Raw genomic sequence first — 22,826 nt, 5'->3', positions numbered from 1 at the left:
GAAATCCTGCATTCTGGATTTGCTCTCATTTAGTTGTGTGACAGCAGCAACTATCTCAGTTTTCCTCCCCTAAAAGAGGCTTCAGGCCATTTCTCCTCTCATGAGAATGACATGTCAGATGTGAAAATGCCTTGAGGGGAATAAATATACGTATCTGTATATAAAAAGGGCACAGGGTTTTCTTTTTTTAAAGGTGAGATTCAGTTTTATAAATTATTTAAGCCTTTCTGCTGGCCCCACCCCTTAGGGGGGAAAAAAAATCAGTAGTGGGCAAAAGATGGAAGAGAAAATAGTGCTAGGGCTCAAAATACGTATGATAGTTATAATTAGGCTCTGCACTTTGGTTGCGTTCAAGAGACACACATGCTTGGGACCTACACAGCAGAGCAGTTCTGCAGGCTCTTTGTTAGTTCCTTTCCTAGATTTAAACAGCTTCTTTTCTCCAAAGAGCTCAAGTGCAGAGAACTGTGGCACTTAAGCCTGGAAATCACAAAAGCAGGGAAAATTACAGCACGGTGCTTGGGGAGAGGAACCAGATCAAGCTGCTCATCCTCAGAAAGAGGTGATACCTGTTCTGATGCGAGCTAAGGGTTCACACACGCAGAGACAGAGGCAGGCTGGAGCACTGATGATTCCTGGGAGTAGGCAGAGGGCAGGGAGGCATGAGCCACAGACAGTTTAAAGATGAACCGTTTCAGATCTTGATCCTTTATTCTCTGTTACATTTGTCACTCTTCCAGTGGCTCTGGTCTAAGAAACTATGTGTCAGTGCTCACAGCTAGTAGCCCAGCTCCACAAGTACATGTCTGATGCTGCCGGATAAAAGGGAGGGAAGAAGAGGCCAGCACGTGTGTCAACACTGTTCCCTCTGATATTATCTTATACCAATGTGCAGAGAGAGCCCAGGGATTCAGAGTGACCAAACAGAAGCCTTATTCAGGAGGTGCTCTTTCCCCAAACTCCATATACCACGGATTAATTCAGAAACTTGAGTAAGGGTGAAGGAGGGCCTGAAAAATGCCACGCTGGCTCATGCGAATGGTTCCTCCTGGCTTCGGTTGCAGATGGTGGGACCACAGGAGAGCACAAGCTGGCCCCCCGTTGTCCCTGACTGGCTTTGGATAAATGGGAACGGATTGGTTGACATCCATGACTTTACCTGGAGTCTTCGCGAACCTCTTCTTCTGGCCTGTCAAAAAGCAAGTTCAGGGTTGGATGGCAGGGAACAAAGTTGACGAGGAAGCTGAACACTGCATGAAGAGAGGACCAAGCAAATGAGAGAACAGCAGCAACAGAAAACCAAACAAACCCTGCAACAGACCTGACAGGGGATGAGTCGCTGGACGTGGATGAGGTGGGCATAGGGCTGGATGGCGCCGAGAACATGGGCCATGATGGCGAGAGGGGTGAAGTTGGGCTTGGATTCGGGGGGCTGCAAGACATAACAACCAGAAAACTTGTCAGCACACAGGGAAACCACGGTGGGAGCACAAGAGGTCTGCAGGAAGCCAAATGGCAGGGAGCTGGAGCAGACTAGAGAAGCACTGAGACCAGGGACGTGTTGTCAGTGCCAAGTCACATTTCTCCAGACCAAACCTCCGTGTCTTCCAACTAACATCCCTTCTTTAATTCCTTGGAGCATAAACATGTCTCTTTGCCCTGCAGAACAACTCACTGCTTTCTAGGTGATTGGAGCTGCTTCAATCATGTCAACTGTGCATTTGGCCATCAGTGAAAGACGCCCTGACACCACGTACATTAGTTCCTACATGCATACCGTATCACCAGCCTCCATTCTGGGGAAGGGCCGGCTGCTCATGAGTCTTCAGCTTCCACTGTTGTACAAGTGTTTTAAAAGTCGTGTCTCAGCAAAAATGATCATTTTTCTGGGCCACACAGACCATTCAGCCAGAAAACAATTTCCTGTTTACATTTTTAACTAAATGGGCTGTGTGTCATTGGAGACCCAGAGAAGCACAGCACTAGAAAAATGATATTAAATGGAGGACAGGATGGACACAGACCCCTCAGGGAATGGCAGACCAGCACAGGCAGGGTGCAGTCCCTCTGAGGGCTGCTTTCCACACCCGCCCCTTCTCCTTTCAAAGATTTTGGTCATTTTGATGCTCAAGGCAAAAACCCTGAGGGATGGCAAAGAAGAAAATGAGAAGCTGAAACCTTAAATCTGTCCATCTTATTCTTTGAGGTAGCTGATCAAAAGTTTGGAGAGGAAAAAAGGTTGAAATTACTCACTAGAATATGGTTTGTGGATTTTAATTGGTTGTGCTGGCCCTTTAACTTATTTCCATAAATCACACAAATAGACAACCACCTTAGCAATTCTGGAAAATCACATTGAGGCAGACACCGCTAACACCAATGACTGAGAAAACATAGAAACCATCCACCCTCAACACAGCTTACAGCTCCTAACCTCAGTTGACTGCTAGACTGTTTGGGCTGAGCACTGCCTCCAATCTTCTCTCTATAGCAGATAGAAGGCATATAAAAGTAGAAATTAAATTAAATTCAAAGAGTATGATTCATTTTTTCCCCCAATTAATCCAGCAAAGACTAGTATTGACACTTAGTATAATCAAGACAACAGGTGGAATACGACAGAAATCCAATTCAAGCATAACAGATTTTCTAAATAGAGGAAGATTTAGCAAGAACACATACATGTCCTACTTAATGGGACTTCCTAGGCTTATACAATTCAGACATAAAACCTAATAATGGCCATAACTACCTATGGAAATACAGAGTAAGAGCCTGTCATGTGAGTTCATCAGCTATCCTCACAGTAATTCAATTCACCATTTACTTGAGGCAAGTATATGCATCATAGTTCTAGGATATAATCTGCTTGAGGGCCTGCATTTTTGTCCATTTTGTTTACCGCTGTATCTCCAATGCCTAAAAATAGTAACTGTAATTTGTAGGTATCTGATACATTTTTGTTGAATGAGTAAATTAATGAATTTCATTTAACCCAGCCCACGAAATAGGCACTATTATAATTCCCCTTTCACAGTTAGGGAAACTTGGGCTAAGCTGAGACTTGCCTGGGGATATCCAGCCTGTAAATGACAGATCTGAGGTTCAAACCCCAATCCTCTGGCTCTGAGCCCAGGGCTCTTACAGCCACACTGAACTGCCCCAGGGGTAGCAGGACTTGCTCTATTCTTCTAGGTTGTGTCAAGCTTCTTTATAGACCCAGCCATAGCACAGGAAGCTTTTTAACCACTGATTTATGAGTTCTTAGATGCCTACCACATTTACAAGTGAAAATGGGAAGAGAGTAACAGACAGACTCAGTAAGACTCAACACATTGTAAATTTAAACAAAATCCCCAATACTGCCTCCAATCTTCTCTATAGCAGATAGAAGGCATATAAAAGTAGAAATTAAATTAAATTCAAAGAGTGTGATTCATTTTTTCCAATTAATCCAGCAAAGACTAGTGTTGACACTTAGTATAATCAAGACAACAGGTGGAATACAACATAGCATTAGCCAAGATGTCCCTGACTTGAAGCACATACAACTTATTTGACAGGATAGGACAGATAAAGAAAAAAACAAACAAAACTGTAATATAAGACAGTAGGATTCATCAGCTGAGGGATAAGTTACTCTATTATTAGTTTACTATTGCTCCTCTTGACTCTGCTGCAAGTCCCAGGAGAAGTGTTGCCTCATTTCTACTGTGTCGTTCTCAGTTTCTTCCATAGTTGCCAATGTTAAGAGAGGCCTCCCATTCTGGGTCCTCTCACCACAACTCCGACTAACTAGATAATGACCTGGTAGCAAGGCCTGGCAACAACTTCCAAACTGTAGCCCAGCCCAGGAACCCAAGTTCTGACCAGGGACAATTTGGAGGTTCAAAAGAGCATCCGGGCGCGGAGGCCTGCACTAATGCGTTCCCCTGGTCACTGGTTACCACAGCACAATTAAAAAGTCCCTAAGACTTTTTTTCTTTTTGAGCTTTTCGTTTTTTTGTTAAATGGCTTTTAGAAGTAGGAAACACCTCCACTTCCTATCCCATCTGTACCAAGAATTATGCCTTGGGCTAACGGCATGGTTGGCAACATATTCTATGAACACAATGTGGGTTCTGAAAGTTTTTTTTCACATCCTTGGATATCTAAGTGGTTCTTGGCCATGACTGTAGTTCATGACTGAAATTATCTGGGGGTGTGGCTGGACTGCAGGGCATTCATAACCATTATAAGAACTTACTCTTGAATCCCTATGTCAACTGCCACAGTTATCACTGCAGTTTTTAACAAATAACAGAATTTGATTTGTCTGTATTTTAGTCACAGCAATAATATTTATTTGCTATAAAATGACCACAATTAGAAATTCATTACTACTTTGTTTTAGTTAGTAAAGCAGTAAAATGTGTACTCCATGGTACCTCTATGATTGCTTTTAAACTACTAATGCGATTATGACTTTTGGTGTATTTGTGTTTCAGAGTCCTGTCAATAAAACTTTTGCTATCAACAATACTATTCACAATTTTTATATACCATAATTAAAAGAAGAATGCTTGTCAACATATACATGCTCTCCAGGAAATGGAGAGTACACTGTATTTCTGTTTCGATGCAACTCCAAGAATATATAGGTGGGATATAAGATACACAGGGATGATAGTAATGGACCAAGACTCTTCGGATGATTTTAAATTTTACAGAAGTAGCTGACTATAGGTTTCTCAAAAATGAAAAACAACCAACAAAAAACTTATTGCCACCACCCCCCCCCTGCAAATATCCAAAACAAAACATGTTCAATTTCACTTTTGGCTTGGAAACCTCCAATATCAAATTCTTAATCTCTTTTCCCACTAATTGAGGCCAACAATAACAAATTATTGAGGCTACGATAGGAAAAAAATAATTTCATACCTACAACTTCAGTGGATGACCCCCAAAGTCCTCTCTACAACCTTGGAGTATCAGAGCTAAACCTCCCAGCACATCTTTCACCCTAAATACCCCTGGGGTCCAGCCAGCCACATCCACATCAAGGGCCAACAATGACAACGGCTTAAACTTCAGCATGGAAGGAACATTTGCTAGCTGGTTTGGCATTCAGCTGGAAGGCTTGCCTCAGCTTAAGTTTGCCGGCCTGCATTGTCCTCAAAAGGAGTCAGACAGTCCTGTCAGTCCCTCTGACATTCACTGACAGTGAAAGAATAACGGTTTAGGAAGATAAGGCTAAAAGGCTTGGCAGCATGCTGGGCTGTGGCTGATAGTTCAAGTACAGTATGTAGCAATATCATCAGCTTGACACCCTTTTGTGGTGACTCACTTGAATGATGGAACGTCTGGTGCATGGGCCAGGGCACGTCAGCCGTGTAGACAGGGCTGCCCAGGCAGGCTCCCAATCTGATTGTACATGTGGCCCACCCTCTCTGGTCGCCACATCACAGGAGTAAAAATTTGAGCTGCTACAAGAGAAGAGGTTCCTTACTGGGAGAATAAGCTGACCATTAAGAAGAAACTTAATCTTTTTTTCTTATAAAACTACAGGTGACCTTGTAGAAAAATTGGAAAATACCGAAAAGCAGGAAGAAAAGCAACACAATCACATATAATTTATACTATTGATAATCATAGTTAATATCTTGGCATATTCCTCCTCACTCTTTCTTTAGATAATATCAAATTCATAGTCGTATGACTTAACTAAACGGGATAACACTACATTTATAGTTAACAGCCATTTTTTCACTTAATATTAGAAGGCATTTTCCAATGTCATTAAATAGCCCTTGATATCATATTTTTAAAATGGCTACAGGGTATTCTATTGTATGGTATAACCCTGATTTATGTCACCATTCTCTTACTGTATACATTTCAGATTTATCACCCCTCTTTGGCTAGTACAAATAGTCCTACAACTCACATCCTTGCAGACAATCTTTGCCCGTGTCTCTGGTTGTTTCCTTAGCATAAATTCCTGGAAGTCAAATTAGTGGGTCAAAGGCTAGGCAACTTTTTAAGGGTTTTGATACATCCTGCCAAACAGCAATTCAGAAAGGTTCTACCAAGTTGCATTCCCACCAATATGGGGGTTGCCCATTCTCTCTCACCATGGCTCTTCTATAGCAATGAGCTTTATTATAAAAAATAAATTAGACTGACTTTTTTTTTTTCAGTTCACAAAGGTTACCTCGGATTCTTCTCTCTTTTCACGCATTTCCAATGATGTAAAAATGCATACAATTCGCTTCCTGAGTTCTGTTTCCATTTGGAAGTACTATTACTTTTCCAAAGGGCATTCTACCAAGTAGGTAGTGTAGAGAAGGAGATAGGCAGATGGACAGAGAGCAGGACAACCACAACCTAGGGGCTTTAGACACCTAGTCTCAAAGCTTGGTCTCAGTAGGAGGAATGAACTATTCAAGGAGGGGCCAAAAAGTCTTGTGCCAGCATCATACTGTAGAGAAATCACAAAATTGGCATTTTCACCTATCCGCCAGCCAGAGGCCTGGGATCTGCAGCCCATGTTTCCCGTCATGCATCCTCCCTTCCTGATGCGGGCTGTGATATTAAAACCAAGGGGAATGCTTTTATTTTTCTCCTCTTCCCCTCTAATCAGTGAGGAGAGAAAATTCCATGAAAACTCACAACTTCCTGTCTATCCTAATCCCAAATGTGAATTCTTCTTCCTTAGAAAATATCTTTTAATGATTTGACTGAAAATATCACAAAAAAAGGAACACAGGGTGAAAAGGAACATTGGTAACTTGAATAGCAGTGAATCAGAGCAAAAGACACAACAAACATTTTTTATTTGTTGACGAGCTTGAAAACACGTTCCTTACATTTGTTTTCTCAAGCTTTTACAGCACAGAATTCCTATATATGTCCCAACCTCCTGAATCTTCAGTACGTGTTTCACAACTTTATGAGAGTCAAAAATCCACATGCCTCTGTTTCATTGCCCTATATTCTTTCCCGACTCTTACCAGTGTGCGTATGTATTTACAAGATTCTTTTCCCTTACCTAATACAACTCAGTATGCGGTTTTTTTTTTTTTTTTCCCCAGATAATGACAGAGTTCTGATTCTTATTTCAATGAGACTAAACTGGTGAAATCACCTTAAGGTCTAAATGATTAGGAATTGGTCTTACAATAGTTTTAAAGAGTCTGCTTTTAAAATAGTTTGAATAATCTACAGTGCGGTGGTTCAATTTTCTAGCTTCAAAAAAAAATTCTTAAGTATAAGTTTCAAATAATTTTTAAGCTCAGATGGAATGGGGTAGGAATGGTGAGGAATTCCATAATTTAAATAAAATTCAAACCTCTGAATAGGGCATCTTTCATCCTTAAGGTTCCCCAAGCCAAAAACGTGCATCTTCTTATGTAGAATCAAAAAGAAGTATGAGGTAGAGGGAAAAACTTGGGATTGCAAATGAAGGTGCCTGGACAATAGCCCCAGTTCAATTGCCCATCGCATAGAAAAACCATCATGGTAGAAAGGAACAGAAAGGTTGGACAGGCCAAAATGCCTCTCTAACCTTTGAACACTCTTCTCATGTCTTGTCTCAGTAATTAAATTCGGTTAGAGTTTGAACAGGGAAATGCACTACATCTTAAGGCAATACGTTCTATTTTCAAAAAGCATTAACTTACAGAAAGCTTTTAAAAAAAGATGAACCCAAATCTGCCGTTTTGTTCTCTGAAGCCACACAAAACAAGCTCAATACTCTTTTTACACGTGAGCCCTTTAAATATTTCCAGACAGTGCTCAGGTCTACTCTTCCCCCCTTCCTTTTGGTCTTCTTTAGGTCAAAGAGTTGCAATTTCAATTATTTTCTGTAGTGGTCAGAGCACTTGAGAAGGAGTCCAGATCACAGTCTTGGGGCAGACTAAAGGAAACCAGCACCTCCCCTGTTCTGGTCACTGCACTTGTGTTTATACGGCCCCTAGTAACAGTGCTAACTTACACTGGTCTTCATGTCTTTTCCATATATGCTTTCCATATCGTTACCTGCACACCAAATCACTTTGTATTTTATTTTTGAGATGCCAAGTGGAGAATGTTCCACCTTCTCTCAATGAAACTTCCTCTTGATATTTTATTCCATCTTCCAGCCTGTTGAAAACTTTTTGGTCTAACTCTATCATTTGATATACTAGCTATCCTTTCTGGATCTTTGTCAAATATAAATCTGATCATCAAGCTACTGATTACCCCATGAACATCACTGAAAAACTATATGTTGAAAATAATGCAACAGAGCTCAAGACAAACCCTTCCCTGTGGACTGACGCTAGTAATCAGCTGTTAGTGATCAGCCTTTAGTTGTCTCCATTTATGAAACATCAGTGTTAGACCATGTTGTCTATAACAGGGGTAGCAACCCTAAGACGTGCAGGCAGGCTCATGGTGCACAATACTTATTGAGTGTAGTGTTCTTCCCTGTTGAACCTACTGTAGCCCCAGAACATCTGAAACACTCATACTTTGCTGGGCAGAATGGTGCAAATTGCTACACTCACTTTGGAAGACATTTAATATGCATTACCTATGGCCGAGCAATTCCATTCCCAGACATATACCCTAGGGCGAGGTGTATACATGTGCATCAGAAGACTTGAACAAGGATGTGCACAGCAAATTATCTGTAATAGCAACCCAAATATTCAGCAAAGGTAGAATGGATAAATTTCAGTATATTAATATAATAGTACACTTCAAGTAAATGAATGATCTACAGCTATATGCAAAAACATGGATGTCTTTTAAAACCACTAAGCAAAAGAAGCCAGACTCCAAATAATAAAATACTACATGGTTCCATTTATATACAGTTAGAAAACTAACCAACAAAAATATTGTGTTTAGGGGTACATATTTAGGAGGCAAAATATAAATAAAAGCAAGGAATTAATTACTGTAAAACTTAGATTAGTGGTTTCCTTTCTGGGGAGGGGAAGGTCTGTGATGGGGAAGGAGAAAGTGGGAGATGGAGGTACTTCTAGGTCCTGGCAGGGCGGAACTTCTTAACCTGGGTGGTGGTTACTGGGGGGTTTGCTGAATAATTGTTTAAGGCGTACATTCACATTTTATGTACTTTTCTGTGTAATAAAAAAAATACACAAACCTTTCCTACAACATACTTACAGACAGTAAATACATCAACATACTAATAGTGTTCTCTAGGTGATGAATCAAAGGTAATTTTTATTGTGCTTTTCTATATTTTCCCTATTTTCTGAAATGAATATATGCTATATTTATAACAAAAAACTGGGGAAAAAAATCTCCCCAGTTGTACAAATTGCTACTTTTTCTCTCTAGAAGAGGGATGTATAAAAGGGGCAAAATGATAGTTCAGTCTTTGTGCTATCAATCACTTCTTTGAGTTGCATTATACAGGCAGCAGCTCCCAGCCTGTACTGTTTCTCTGCTTTTTCAGTCAGATACAATCAACAAATATTATTTGAGCACTGTCCTCAGGCAGAAACTAATTTTTCTATCCTGCCCTCCTGACAGAAATTATGTTGGCTCTCCTGGAGACTATTTTATTTTATTTTTTTTTTTTGCCAGTAAAACAACAGTCAAAGGAGAAGTCTCTGATGCAGCATTCTGAGTTAGTTGGATAACATGTTCATTCTGCTGGCTGAAAATCACTGGCCATCTGGCAAACTTTTCTATATGCTCTACTTTCAGGGATTATTTCCTGTTTGGACTAGAGAGAGGAAAGAGGGGAAAGGGATTTAAAAAGAATCTAAATGTCCACTGCTGAAAACAAAGGAGTATCTAAAATTAGCAGTGGTGGCCCAGGATACTTCAGCTCAGCAGTAACCCTGGGGAGAGGAGATTCCTTGAACAAGAAGTCTAAAATATCCCACTGTGTTGAGACTTCTCAGCAATAGAAAAAGCACTTCTGCTAAGGACAATGTCCAGGACAGTTAAGTTCAACTCCTGCAACTGTTCAAGCCTTGGTCTGGGTACCTCGTACGAGGTAGAGCGATAAGGAGAGAGAAACTGACAAAAGGGCCAACAGCTTCTGACTCCTTTCCCCCAAGTGAACAGCTGACTTTGCTGTGATTCTGGTGTTTATTCAATGGTCTGAACATGTAGGAAATTTGTTTCAATCTGATTTCTACCAACTGAAAGTTCGCCTCTAGTCCAGTTATGTCTTCCACGCCTGGCCCGCTCCTTGAGTGTGTCTGAGCACGAAGCCTGCATCCTCCCACACTCACGCTCACCTTCCCGTGGCCGCCTCAGGCTGCCATGAGGAATGCAGTGTTATGAGGTGACTTTCACCCTTCTTCATTTAATCCTGAGGAGCTTATTGACTTGACTGGAAAAAAACCTTAAATGATTTTCCAGCAAACTCACCCTTTCCACTGGAAAAAAAGAGTTTTAACATCTGTGAGTAAAAACAAATGGAAGGGAAATAATTTTTTATATTCTCCTCCAGTTCTTGTACTCCCAAACCAAATACCCATTGAGAAGTCAATGAAAACAGACCCAACAAAACACCACTAATTCTGATCTCTCAAAATTAGAATCTGTATTCTTTTTTTTTCCAAATCTGAGGTAGATCTGAATATACCCTGGACAATCTATGAGTTACTAAGCAAATTCACAGTGTGACAAGACTTTCAACACAGATGCTTAACAGAACCATTTTTGGCAATCATTTCAAAGTGCCAATTTGATCATGGCATTTCTCTGCTTAAAACACTTGAATGCTTCCCCATTGCTCCTAGGATAAAGACCCAGGCCTTCTCATTTAGACCACTGCAAGACTCTCTAGTCTGGTTTCTCTGCCTTCTATGATTCCAGTCCATCCTATGGTATGTGGTAACCACACAAACCTCCTAAACATGCAGCTTAATAAGTATGTGTTGAATTGTTGAATGAATAATATGTTTCTGCTCATGAACTCCTTCCTTACTTACCGAATGTAGAATAAACTCCTTCCCCTGGTATAACAGAATACATCGTTACAGTTTATTACTCCCCATCCGTTTTCCCCACTTCCCTTCTTCAGTTCATTTGGGGAAGTTCTTTGGTTCATTTGGGATCCATGTGGGGTCACAGAGAACCACCATTTTCACCGCAGGGGAAGGCATGCGCTCCAGGCTGGCAATGGGGGAAAGCCTTCCCCCAGCCGTAGCCACTGGTTCAGTATGGACATGGAACCTCACAGCTCATCCTTGAGGTCTAATCTGTGTAGGCTCTTCTTCCTGGTTCTAAGACACTAAAGCTTAGGGTCACCAGAGGTCTTTTTCTACCATTACACGGAAAATATCTGTCTGCAAATGAAGTTTTAAAAAAAAGTGGCAAGAAGAGCCAAGTAAAATAATAATTTGGGCTCCTGGCTCCAAATGTGATCAAGGTTAGGTCCACTCTGAAACTTCCTCAAATTGTAAGCTTATAACTTCCATTTTTTTTTTTCTTTAAGCTAGTAAGTTTCAGTCATTTGAAGGTCTTCTACAAGACGGCCCAAGGTTCCCCTTATTATTTATTCCTTATCTTCATGTCCCCAGTGCTCTCCAGGCCAGCAAGCTTTTTCTGAAAGGGCCATAAAGTAAATATTTCAGATTTTGCAGGCCAAGAGATAAAATTGAGGAAATTATGTAGATGCTCATATAAACATTTAAAATGTGATGATTTAACAATATAAAAACCATTCTTATCTTGCCAGCCACACAAAAACAGGCAGGTGGCTAGATTCGGCCTGTCTGTAGTTTGCTGACCCCCGTTCTTGTTAAGTTAGTCTACTTGTGCCACGAGCATGCCTTAAGTTTTTCCATCTCCATGTTCTTATTGGTGGAATGTCTCTTCCCTTGCCTCTAACCACTGCACATCCATCATTCAAAGCCCACTTCAAATGCCACCTCTCCTGAGGTGCTTCGATATCACAATGAATTAGATCTTTCTCTTCTGAGCCCTCAAGAGCACCTCACATTTCACTTCCGATTTTGTTCCTACCTTGCACTGTAGTTACCCTACTCATCTTGTATCACTTACGTATGGTGAATGCTTAATAAATAGCTACAGATGTGACAATAGCCACAGGTTGCATCCTTAAACAAAACAAAACAAAACAAAACAAAACACCCCCCCCCCCCCCAAACCTCTACAGGATCAAAGAAAACAGGGGAAAGGAAACTTGGATCTACCAGAAGCCAAGGATAAGACTGCTAGCAACCAGGGAAGCAGGTCACTTCTGAATAAGAATTATTTGATGTCGCATAACAGAACAGTTTTCACTCTTTTTGCCATGTCAGGTCTATATACAGCCACTTGTGTGCTGGCCTAGGATGATTATGCCCAGCAAGTACAAAAGAAAGGGGGTCCCAGTCATTTTGTTTCCGGGGGGAGAAGACAGGCATGTACTTTGATGGCCCCTTGGGTTAATAAATTTGGTCACTCATTTGACATTGTTCTCCTCCTGGGTAATGTGCCCACCCTATTCTCGTGATTTTTGCCATATCTATGCATCATATATATTTTTAATACATAATATTTTCTAAATATTTTTGTTTAAATTGATTCCCTTAACAAAACACAAACATCTACTTCACTCCATCTGAACAATAAAATTTCATCATTATTAAAATATAAAGAAAGGTTTGTCCATGTAGTATTTAAAACCATTTCAGGTACCTCAGTGCAAAAAGACTCACATTTTGGAAATCTCTGTTCTTGGCCATCAATGCATTGTTTCCCCTCTTGCAAAAGTGCAGTATATATTTTTCCAAGGTCTATTTAATTACTCTGAAGAGCCAAATTAATTTCACAAAAAAACTTATTTGTCAATTTCAGGGAAGGTGCACATGATCATTTAATATTTTTACCTCTCAATTTTGTTATTATTAATCTACACAACTCAAGGAATAATAATAATAATAATTACCAACATTTGCTGAATGCTTAGTATTCCTGGCAGAGGCAGGATTTTTAAAAGTAACTTCACTGAGGTCAAATTGACATACTATGAAATACACCTGTTCTAAGTGTATAATTCAATACCTGTAATACATTGATAAGAGTTGTGCAACTGTCACCTACAGTCCAGTTTTAGAACATTCCCATCATCCCTCAAAATTCCTTCCTGCCGTTTACAGTAAAGCCTTGCTCCCATTCCCAGCAACAGGCAACCACTACCCTACTTTCCATCTCTTTGGATTGGCCTTTTCTGGACATGCCACATAAATGGAATCATACAGTGTATGCAGTCTTTTGTATCTGGCTTCTTTCAATTAGCATAATGTTTTCAAGGTTCACCTATGTTGTAGCATGTATCAGTATGTCATTATTCCTTTTTATAGCCAAATAATACTTCATTGTATGGATAAATCACATTTTGTTTATCCATTCATCAGTTGATGGACATTTGACTTTTTTCTACTTTTTGAAGAGTATGAGTAACGCTGCTAAGAACATCTGTGTACAAGTGTTTGTGTAGATGTAGGTTTTTATTTCTCTTAGATATCTACTTAGAATGGAATTCCTGGATCAACTCCCTCTCCTTGGTGCTATCATTGTTTATTTTACATATGTTAGAAAACCAACAATCATGTTATTGCTTTATATAATCTTATGTTTTTTTAAATAAAGAATTTGAGGAGAAAAGAGGAAAAACATACTTTTTTATATTTACTTTTATAGTTATTATTTCTGGTACTCTTCATTGCTTCTGGTGGGTTGGAGTTACTGCCTGGTGTCATTTCATTTTAGCCTAAATGATTTGGTTCAGAATTTCTGATAAGGCAGGTCTGCTAGCAGAGAATTCTCTCAGCCACTGTCTGCAAATGGCTTTATTTCACCTTCATTGTTGAAGGATAGTTTCATTGGATATAGAATTCTTAGTTAAGAGGTTTTTCTTCCTTTCAGGACTTTGAATATTCCACTACCTTCTGGCCTCCATCATTTCTGATGATACCTCCATTAATCAAATTTATGCTCCCTTCCATGTGATGGTGTCTTGAGGCTTTAAAGATTTTCTCTGTTTTTCAAGAGTTTGATTGGCATGCATCTAAATGTGGATCTTTTTACTATTTATCCTACCTGGGGTTGACTGAGCTTCTTAGATGTGTAGGTTAATATTTTTTATTAAATTGGGGAAGTCTTTAGCCATTATATCTTCAGATAATTCTTCTTTCTCTCCTTTCTTTTTGGGACTCACACTGTACATATATTGGTATTCTTGATGTCATCCCATTTGTGTCTGAAGCTCAGTTCATTTTTTTTTAGTCCCTTTTTCTTCCTGCTATTCAGAATAGGCAAGTTCTATTACTGTCTTCAAGTTCATCAATTCTTTCTTCAGCCATCTTGAATCTGTTGTTGACCCTCTAGTGAATTTTTCATTTAGATTATTGTAATTTTCAACTCCAGATGTTTCATCTGGTTATTATAATCTCTGTCTCTTTATTGAGAATCTCCATTTGTTTACTCACTGATGTCATATATTCTGCTAATTCTTTAAACATGGTTTCCTTTAGTTTTTTTTTTTTTTTTGAACCTACTTATAATGGCTGCTCTGAAGTCCTCCCTGTCTACTAAATCTAACATCCAGGACACTCAGAGATAGTTTCTATTGACTACGTTTTTCCTCGCATATGTTTCCCACTTTTCTCCTTCATTGCTTGTCTCATATTTTTGTGATTATTGTTAAAACTGGATTTTTTAGATAACATATTGCGCAACCCTGGATACCAATCTGCCCCCGCTCCCCTCAAGATTGTTGTTGCTATTTGTTTGTTTAATAACTTGCCTGGGTTAAGCCTGCGGTATGTGTTTCCTCTATGGTATGTAGCCACTGATATCTCTGTTCAGTTTCTTTCTTTTAAATTCTTGTTTTTCATTCGAAGCTGGCCTCATATGGATTGCCCCTGTATTTGCATAACCTAGTGATCAGCCAATGCCTGGACAGAGGTAGTGTTCAAACACTCAAGACAGTATGGCTTCTGTTCTCTGTCAATGGATCTGTATGTGGGAATGGGAGCACATAGAACACTCAGGCTGTTTTCAAGTCTTCCCTGACTTTTACTTGCTGCTGGGCCCATTCACATCTCCTCCATTCATAAACACAGCTTCAGGGTTGGGTTCCTCTCCAGTTTCTGATGCGGGTACGTAGTCTCAGCCATAAATGTGCTTGCCCCAGCCACAATGGCAACCACAGGCAGGTAGACCATTGGCTCTTCCTGCTTGCCTGCTGCCTCAATTGGCACTTCCACCATCGCCCACTGCTCTAAGTCAAGGGAACCCCCTTGGATCATGGAAGGGAGGCTGCCATCCTCAGGCCTGGCCTGCCCTACCCTGGCAGACATCTGCCCTGATCCCGTGGGGAGGAGGAGGATGAGAGCAGTCCCAAGCATGACATCCACTGTTTTCACCTAAAGTTCAGCAGTTTTTAAAGCATAAGATTTTCAGACTATTGCACATCTTTGGTTAATTTCCAGAGCACTGAAGAGGTTGTTTTATCCAGTCTTACAGTTGTTTTTAGAGAGAGGATTCACTTTTCTTTTCACTTGGCCATCATCAGAAATCTGACTCCCTTTAAACTTTAATTTTTAAAAATTTACATACAATTCACTCTTTACAGTATTCAGTTTTATGGGTTTGTCAAATGGATAGAGTCATGTCTCTACCACCATAGGCGAGACACAGAATAGTCTCCATCACCCTAAAAAATTCCCTCTTGTTACCCCTTTGTATTCAACCCTTCCACCCACCCTAAGCCCTGATCAGTTCTCTGTCCTTATAATTTTGCCTTTCCAGAGTCAGAGCAGAGATTTTAAGCCAGGTCTAACTGTCCTTAGCACCTTAACTTTATTGCTTCTTTAATATGTGGGGGTAATTTTTATACAAAAGAAAGCTCTCCTACTATAGGAAATAGAGAGGTAGCATAGTTTAATGGCTTAATTAAACTAGAGAGGTAGCATAGTTTAATCATGAGTTTTAGAAGCAAACTGCCTATGTTCAAATCTTGGCGCCACCATTTACTAGCTCTGTGGCCTTGGACAAGTTATTTAAGTTAGTCTCCTCATCTGTAAAATGAGGATAATGATAACTTATCTCATGGAGTAGTTCTCATCCATATAAAGAACCTGGCACGTACGAAGTACTCAATAACTTTTAATTATTATTATATTATAAGGCCCTTGAGTGCAGGGGTAGAATCACATTATTGCAAACAGTGCATTTTACCTAGATGCTTAAGCAATTGTTAAATGAATACCTGAATGAAAGATTGATCTGAAGCCTGTAGTACGAAAGCAGCCATGCAAAAGGAAAATAGTCACCAGTTCTATTAGGGTGCTCCTGAATTCCAAATATTCTGTGCTGGACATACCCCAAACCTTAACAACAATGCCATGCAGCTGTCAGCCAGGCCTGGCAGTCACTTTGGTAGGGAGTTGTTTCCAAAACCAATACAGATTTGTCATAATAAAAACTCCTCATATTTCAAATCCTGAATCTGATATTTACTAGCAAGTTACTTAACTTCTCTGTGTCCTAGTTTCCTCAGCTGTAAAATGAGGTTATTAATAGAATCTACTTTATTAGATTGCTGTGGATTAAATGAGTTAATGTATGTAAAATGATCAGAAGTGTACCTGGCATGAGATAAGCACCACAGAAGTGTTTGCTATTATTACTTCGCATGAATACACTCTTAAAACGGAATGTCTTTATGTTGAGTGAAATAAGCCAAAAATGAAGGGACAAATACTGTTAAGACCTCACTAATATAAACTATCTTGAGCAAATGCTGAGAATTGAATTTGAGAGCATAGGTTATCTGGGGATAGAACAGGGGCAGAGATTGGGCAATCGATGATTAAGGAGTACAGAATGTTCAATAAGGCTTATTGTAAAGGTTCCTAGATTGCAAGCTCTTACAGCAGTCACATAAACTATTCCTGCACTTTAGCTGTTATTTCTAAATTCTCAGATGCTGAGCTCTTTGTGTATAACCTGGTAGTTCCCTGGAAATTTGGGTATCTACATGGCACCTGAGACTCGGGGTTAGAATTCTGCAGCTCTGAAAGTCAGCATTACACACAGCAACTGTTAAAGAAGCTGAAAAAAGAGATCAGACTTAAATTAGAGATACGAATGAAACAGACTTGGTTAGAACTAAGGTAAATCAGAAAACAAGATAAAGGATGATATTGACTGTATATTTAAAAACTCCAACTTCTGTGTGAGACCAAAGGAAGAGAGGTTTACTTGGTACAAAATTTATATTTTCTGAAGCCCACTATCTAATTTAAACTGTCTGGCCAATTAAACAACATAATTACATGGAACCTTGAATAGGGAATGAGATTTTGTTCTTCTGTACAAGCTAATGTAATACCCCAATACATCCCAGAATATTTTGGGCAGAAAATAAAAAAAGTATTTGCAAAGTCCCTTTGAGGGACTGGGGAACACTGTGGAACTATTAAACTTCCCCACCTGGGGAATTCCTGCTATTCTCTTAAGCAATAGGGGCTCCCAATTTAAGCCAAGCCCTTGATCTAGAGGCTTGCCCGTATGAAACTTATCTCTCCAATGGAGAAGATAAGCCTGCTTAAAACTATGCCTAAGAGTCACCCCCAGAGAACCTCTTTTGTTGCTCAAATATGGCCTGTATCTCTAAGCCAGCTCTGCAAATTAACTGACTACCCTTCTCCCTTCCCCCACCACGTGGGACATGACTCCCAAGGGTGTAAGTCTCCCTGGAGATGTGGGACATGACTCCTGGAGATGAGCCTGGACCTGGCATTGTGGGATTAGGGATGCCTTCTTGACCAAAAGTGGGAAAAGAAATGAAACAAAATAAAGTCTCAGTGACTGAGAGCTTTCAAATGGAGTTGAGAGATCATTCTGGAGGTTATTTTTATGCATTATATAAGATATTCCTTTAAGTTTCTAGTGTATCAGAATAGCTAGAAGGAAACGCCTTGATTCTTGATAACAACAGGATAACTATATAGCTTTTATCATGTGACAGTGTGATTGTGAAAACCTTGTGACTGACACTCCCTGGATCCAGTGTATGGGCAGATGAGTAATAAAATAAAGTAAATAAATAAATAAATAATGGGGGCAATAATAAGGGGTATGGGATTTTTTGGGTGTTCTTTTTTATTTTTATTTTTATTTTTTTAATTTTTATTATTTTTTGGAAGTAATAAAAATGTTCCAAAATTGATTGTGGTGATGAATGTACAACCATATGATGATACTGTGAGCCACTGATTGTATACTTTGGATGGATTATACAATGTGTGAATATAAAATTGCATTAAAAAAAATTGAATGTCTGCAACCAGTAAGTTATAGGATCTGTTTTTTGACCTCTTTAGGTTGGAAAGAGAACTCAGTGGAGTCACTAGATCTTGGTTTGAAGAACACAGTCCATGCAAACTACAGGTTGTGTGAAAATGCAAGGAAAACTCAGATTCAATTCTTTGTGGCCTTCCCAGAAAGCAAAGTTTGTTGTTGTTTCTTAATCATTTCATCTAGTCTCGTGGTGGTCAAAGCAGTCCCTTGTTTTTCATGTCAATAAAGAACAACACTCTCACTAACCAAAAAGCAAAGGTGATTCCTTAAAAGACTACTCCTTTCTTGCCACTCTGATGCCACGATTTACAGTAAGTCAACAGCTTTCAAAGGTGAAAAGATAATGGTAATAAATGATGAATACTTTTATTGACTACTATGTATCAGTCATTATGCCAAGCTTTTTGCATGCATTAAATCATTTAATTTTCCCAGACAACTTAAGGGATAGATACTATTACTATTCCTATTTTTCAGATGGGAAAACAAAAGATCAGAAAGCTTAATATCTTTGCCTAAGGCCAACTGGCTAGTCAGTGATGAGCCAGGATTCAGTAATGTATAGTTAACTGAGATCACCGAGAAGGGAAGGTTTACCCACGTGGGCCTTCCAGCACCTTCTTAGCACATCCCTGTGCATCCAGCCTCCGTGGGGCCCATAGCCTCCCTCGTGTTCTGGACACACTGTACCTGCTGCTCAGGCAAACTGGGAGCACCTGGCTCCTTACAGTGTCGTTCATCATATGTGCCCCTGGTCTCAATCTCCTAAAGGCTTTTCATTTTATTTAGAAAGTCCGTGTTGGAAGACATAAAACATACCATATAATATATTTAAGGATGTTTATAAGCAAATTTTCCCCAAAGTCTCAGAATCTGGTTCATTTGTGCCACCTGTTGTAAGGGAAACTAGAAACCACCTGTCTGCCTGCTTGAGGTCTGCTCTTACCAAGGAAGTTGTAATTACCTCTCTGGCAAAGGATTTGACTGGTTACAGCAAATCCCTTATTCAGCACATACTGTATTAGGAAGGCATTCTTACCCTAAAAGCCTGGATTTACTCTCTCTGGCCCTCTAAAAGTGCAGTAAAACCTTAGCTATTCAGAGTCTGCAAGGTCAATGTGTACCTTAGCTTGTTTGGGATTCAACAATAAATATTTAGTGAACAAATAATTACTAAGCACCTACTACATGCCAGGCACTGTTGAGGGCACTGGGGCCACAGCAGGAAATGAGCTGCAAGGGGCTTCTGCTCTCAGGTAACTGACATTTCAGAACAGTCAACTGCGGGGAGGGTGTGAGATCACAGACTGGGTGGAGGAAGGAATAGTAAAGCTTCTATTTCGTTTATGTGATCAAAAAAGCTTAGAAAATACTGTTCACGTGTGTGTGTGTATAAAAGACAATAAACAAGAATACAAACAAATCAGATCATTTTAGAGGGTAATAAGAGCTACGAAGAAAATAAAAATCAGGGTAACGTGAAAGCGAGCATCAGAGTGGGAAGGGTAAGGTGGGATGATTTGGATTCTGTGGACAGGGCAGCCTTCTTTTAGGGGTGACATCTGAGCTGAGACAGATGGCTTACCCTCTTAAACAGTAGGGCACCTTTTTATTTTAGCCTTTGGGATTAGAACAAAACCAACCCCCACTTCCTCCTAAGCTCCCTCACAGTCTCTCTGTTAAATCATAGAGCCTTTCCATAGAATATCATGTGAACTTAATGGAAATGGTCATACTTTGGAGGAAAGAACTACTGAAAAAAAGGTCTATAATAAACGTTGGCCTGGCTGAAAGAGAATTCCCAGTAGTAAAGCAGACTTTTCCTGCAAGAAACTGTTTCCTGGTAAGGCTAAAAAGTCATTCTGTTTGGGGAAACAAAAGGTTGCCTTTTCAAAGAAACCTCTGAGCACCCTAAAAAACTATGTCACTCATTCCATTCTGGAAGAAAAGAACTACATAACAAACAAACAGACTGGGGGCTTCTCTTCTTTGGATGAAGACTCACCTTCCAGTTCTCTACAGGACCAAGCACATGGTAATAGGTATTATACCTCTGTTTTCTAGGTCACTCTGACTTTTGCTACCTGAGGTATAACATTCCTTGAAATTCTACTCACTTTTTGTCAATATATTTATGATAATTCCCTTACAACAGTGTTCAATGCAACAGGACTGTAAGACCGTTCAGTTCCCTTCAGAAATAATCAGTCTATATTTCAAATACACCCTCTTGAAAAGTCGGTGAGGGCAAGCTTTCTATAACCCATTCCTCAGTCCCTCACAGTCTCTGTCAGCACTTCCTTCTTACAGTGACAAATGGAACTCTGCCTGTACTTCACCTTTCTATTGTTCTCCCAGAAAACTATGGAAGGGAGAGAATTCCCAAAGGAAGAATATTTCACAGCACATTTTAGCAAATTGCAAAAGTGAAATAAAATAAAACATATTTTCCAAAATGAAAAATTCTCAGATCATCAAGCAACTGAATGAATCCTGCCAGCTTGGGGCCTAAGAATTTATATGTTAAAAATGTCTCCTCCCTGCCCAAGGTGGTTCTTATGAGCAATCAGGGATGGGGACCATGGATCCTTGGTTTCTACTGTGTTGGCAGATGCTCCAGGTCAGCTTTGGAAATCATTGGGAAATGCGAACACACCAGGTGCTTTGCAGCAAAACATCTTTGTGATTTTATGTTTCTCTAAGAACTCTGATTTATCTGAGGTCATTTCTATATTTCACAGAAAGCCTAAAGATGTATGGATGTTAAAGTTGTGTTTTTTTTTTTTTTTTTTGGCTTGACAAACACGTGTAAACTTCTTTTGAATTAATAAACTTTCGGTGCTAATCTGCAGTTTGTCCAAAAGAACTGATGGCGTTCTGAAAAGAGAGCCATCAGTTTGGGCTAGAGTAATCTGAGAAAGCTTCCCATGAGTTGGGGTGTTCTCATTTTCCATTTTGGTGTTTAAAATTAAGGGGGCTGTGGATGTCCTTGCAGCTGGGAAAGGAGAATCAATGTTTAGGGCAAAATCCCCTCACCTCTACAAGATGCAGAGCGCCACAGAGGCCCCACTTCTAAAATAACAGCTCCTACTAGTAGAGAGTGCTTACAACATCCCATGCTCTGGGCTGGGTAGTTTCCATCACCAACTTGTCCCAACAACTCTTCAGAGGCGGAAGCTGAGCTGGAGAGGCTGAATAATTTTCTAAGAGTCAGAAAGTGGTGATGCTGGGGTTGAACTCAAGTGGGCTGACTCAGGAACGTGGGCTCTTCTGAACTCCTGTGCCCCCTGCCTGCCTCTGGTCTTCTCTCTGCAGTGCTCACATGTCTGACCGGCTCCACAAAAACAACCCCAGCATGCTTACGTAACAAGCTTGGATGATAGAAGAAGCCAGGAAATGTCTGATACAAGTAAGGTGGGCTTAAAGGGAATTTGCTTGAATTGCCTGAGAATCTGCTGAAATAGGTAAAAGGCCAGTTCCATGATCTCACAAATATACATTAAATAGAAAACAAAGAAAAACGGTTTGAAAGCTTCTCGGTACTTTTATAGGTTGTCTGTTTTTCAGAGAATATGTGTCATATTTGACAGACTTCCAAATGAAAATCATGTTTCTAATGAATCGAGAATTAACAGTTGAATGTAAGTTTGGGGTCAGAAAGCCCTCAAATATGGGTTTAAATATGGGTTCTGCCACTTATTAGCTGTGTGATCTTGGGCAACTTACTTACCATCTGTGTCCCTCATTTTCCTCACTAGTAAAATATTGATAATTAATAATATCTAAACCTCACGAGATTGAGAAATAAAGGAGATTGCATATAATGTATGTAGTATATTAAGCCTGGCACGCAGTACGTGTTCACTAAATGGCAGCTGATGTGGTTAGGAGATGCTTAACTTGTACTAAACAATGGTTCTTCTACTTTATAAGGAAAAGTGGATTTAATGCTTTGGTAGTTGGGCCACCTATAAATCCTAAAGCCTGATCCAAACAGAAGTGAAAATGAAGAGAGAATTGTACCACCATCCAACTGAGTGGAAGAGGGAAAAAGAATGTACCCCAAGTTCTAGAGCTTTTTATCTTCTGGATAATTTCCCTTCTTAGCACAGCCCTGTTACTTATGTCTGCACAGCAAAGTCCTCCAAAGGAAAATGTACAGAGGCAAGTTCACAGACACTCAGGTTTAACAGCAAAGAGGCCCAGATGTATCAAGTTATCTGTGCCCAAAGCTCAGAACTGCATGTCATGTGGAGGTGTCAATACTGAGCCTTGGCTCATTTGTGAAACTTAATTAAGTCCTAACCTCTTCTTTCAGGACAGTTCAACAGAAAATGTCTGCTTTTCCACTGGCTCTCTCAAAGAAAAGCTGGTGGTGTCACCGGAAGGTTGATGCTGCAGAACATGGGCCTGAGAAGAGGGGAGGACAGTCATACGCCACCAGCCCACATTCATTCTGATGGTGTAAGTGGAGGAGGTCTGAACTCAAG

At 40.0% G+C, this 22,826-nt stretch overlaps 1 protein-coding gene across 6 annotated transcripts in view; it reads right to left on the bottom strand.

Moving 5' to 3' along the window:
- Positions 1 to 22,826, bottom strand: part of ARHGAP26 (Rho GTPase activating protein 26) — a 456,250-nt gene that overhangs the window by 18,982 nt on the left and 414,442 nt on the right. For 2 of the 6 annotated variants that reach the window (XM_037801456.1, XM_037801453.1), the window contains exons 21-22: positions 2,435 to 2,485; positions 1,322 to 1,432 (exon numbers count right to left, since the gene is read on the bottom strand). The exons of 1 other annotated variant lie outside the window; for it this stretch is intronic. In XM_037801456.1, the coding sequence (XP_037657384.1) occupies positions 1,322 to 1,432; positions 2,435 to 2,485 (162 nt within the window). Of the gene's footprint in view, positions 1 to 569; positions 1,433 to 2,434; positions 2,486 to 22,826 lie in introns of all 6 variants that reach the window. 3 more of the 6 variants (XR_005211383.1, XM_037801459.1, XM_037801454.1) reach the window with 3 other exon arrangements.

The sequence above is a fragment of the Choloepus didactylus genome, chromosome 13 (assembly GCF_015220235.1).
Source record: "Choloepus didactylus isolate mChoDid1 chromosome 13, mChoDid1.pri, whole genome shotgun sequence".
Classification (NCBI taxonomy): domain Eukaryota; kingdom Metazoa; phylum Chordata; class Mammalia; order Pilosa; family Megalonychidae; genus Choloepus; species Choloepus didactylus.
Note: the sequence above shows the minus strand (reverse complement) of the source record. Positions and strands in the feature narration are given on the sequence as shown.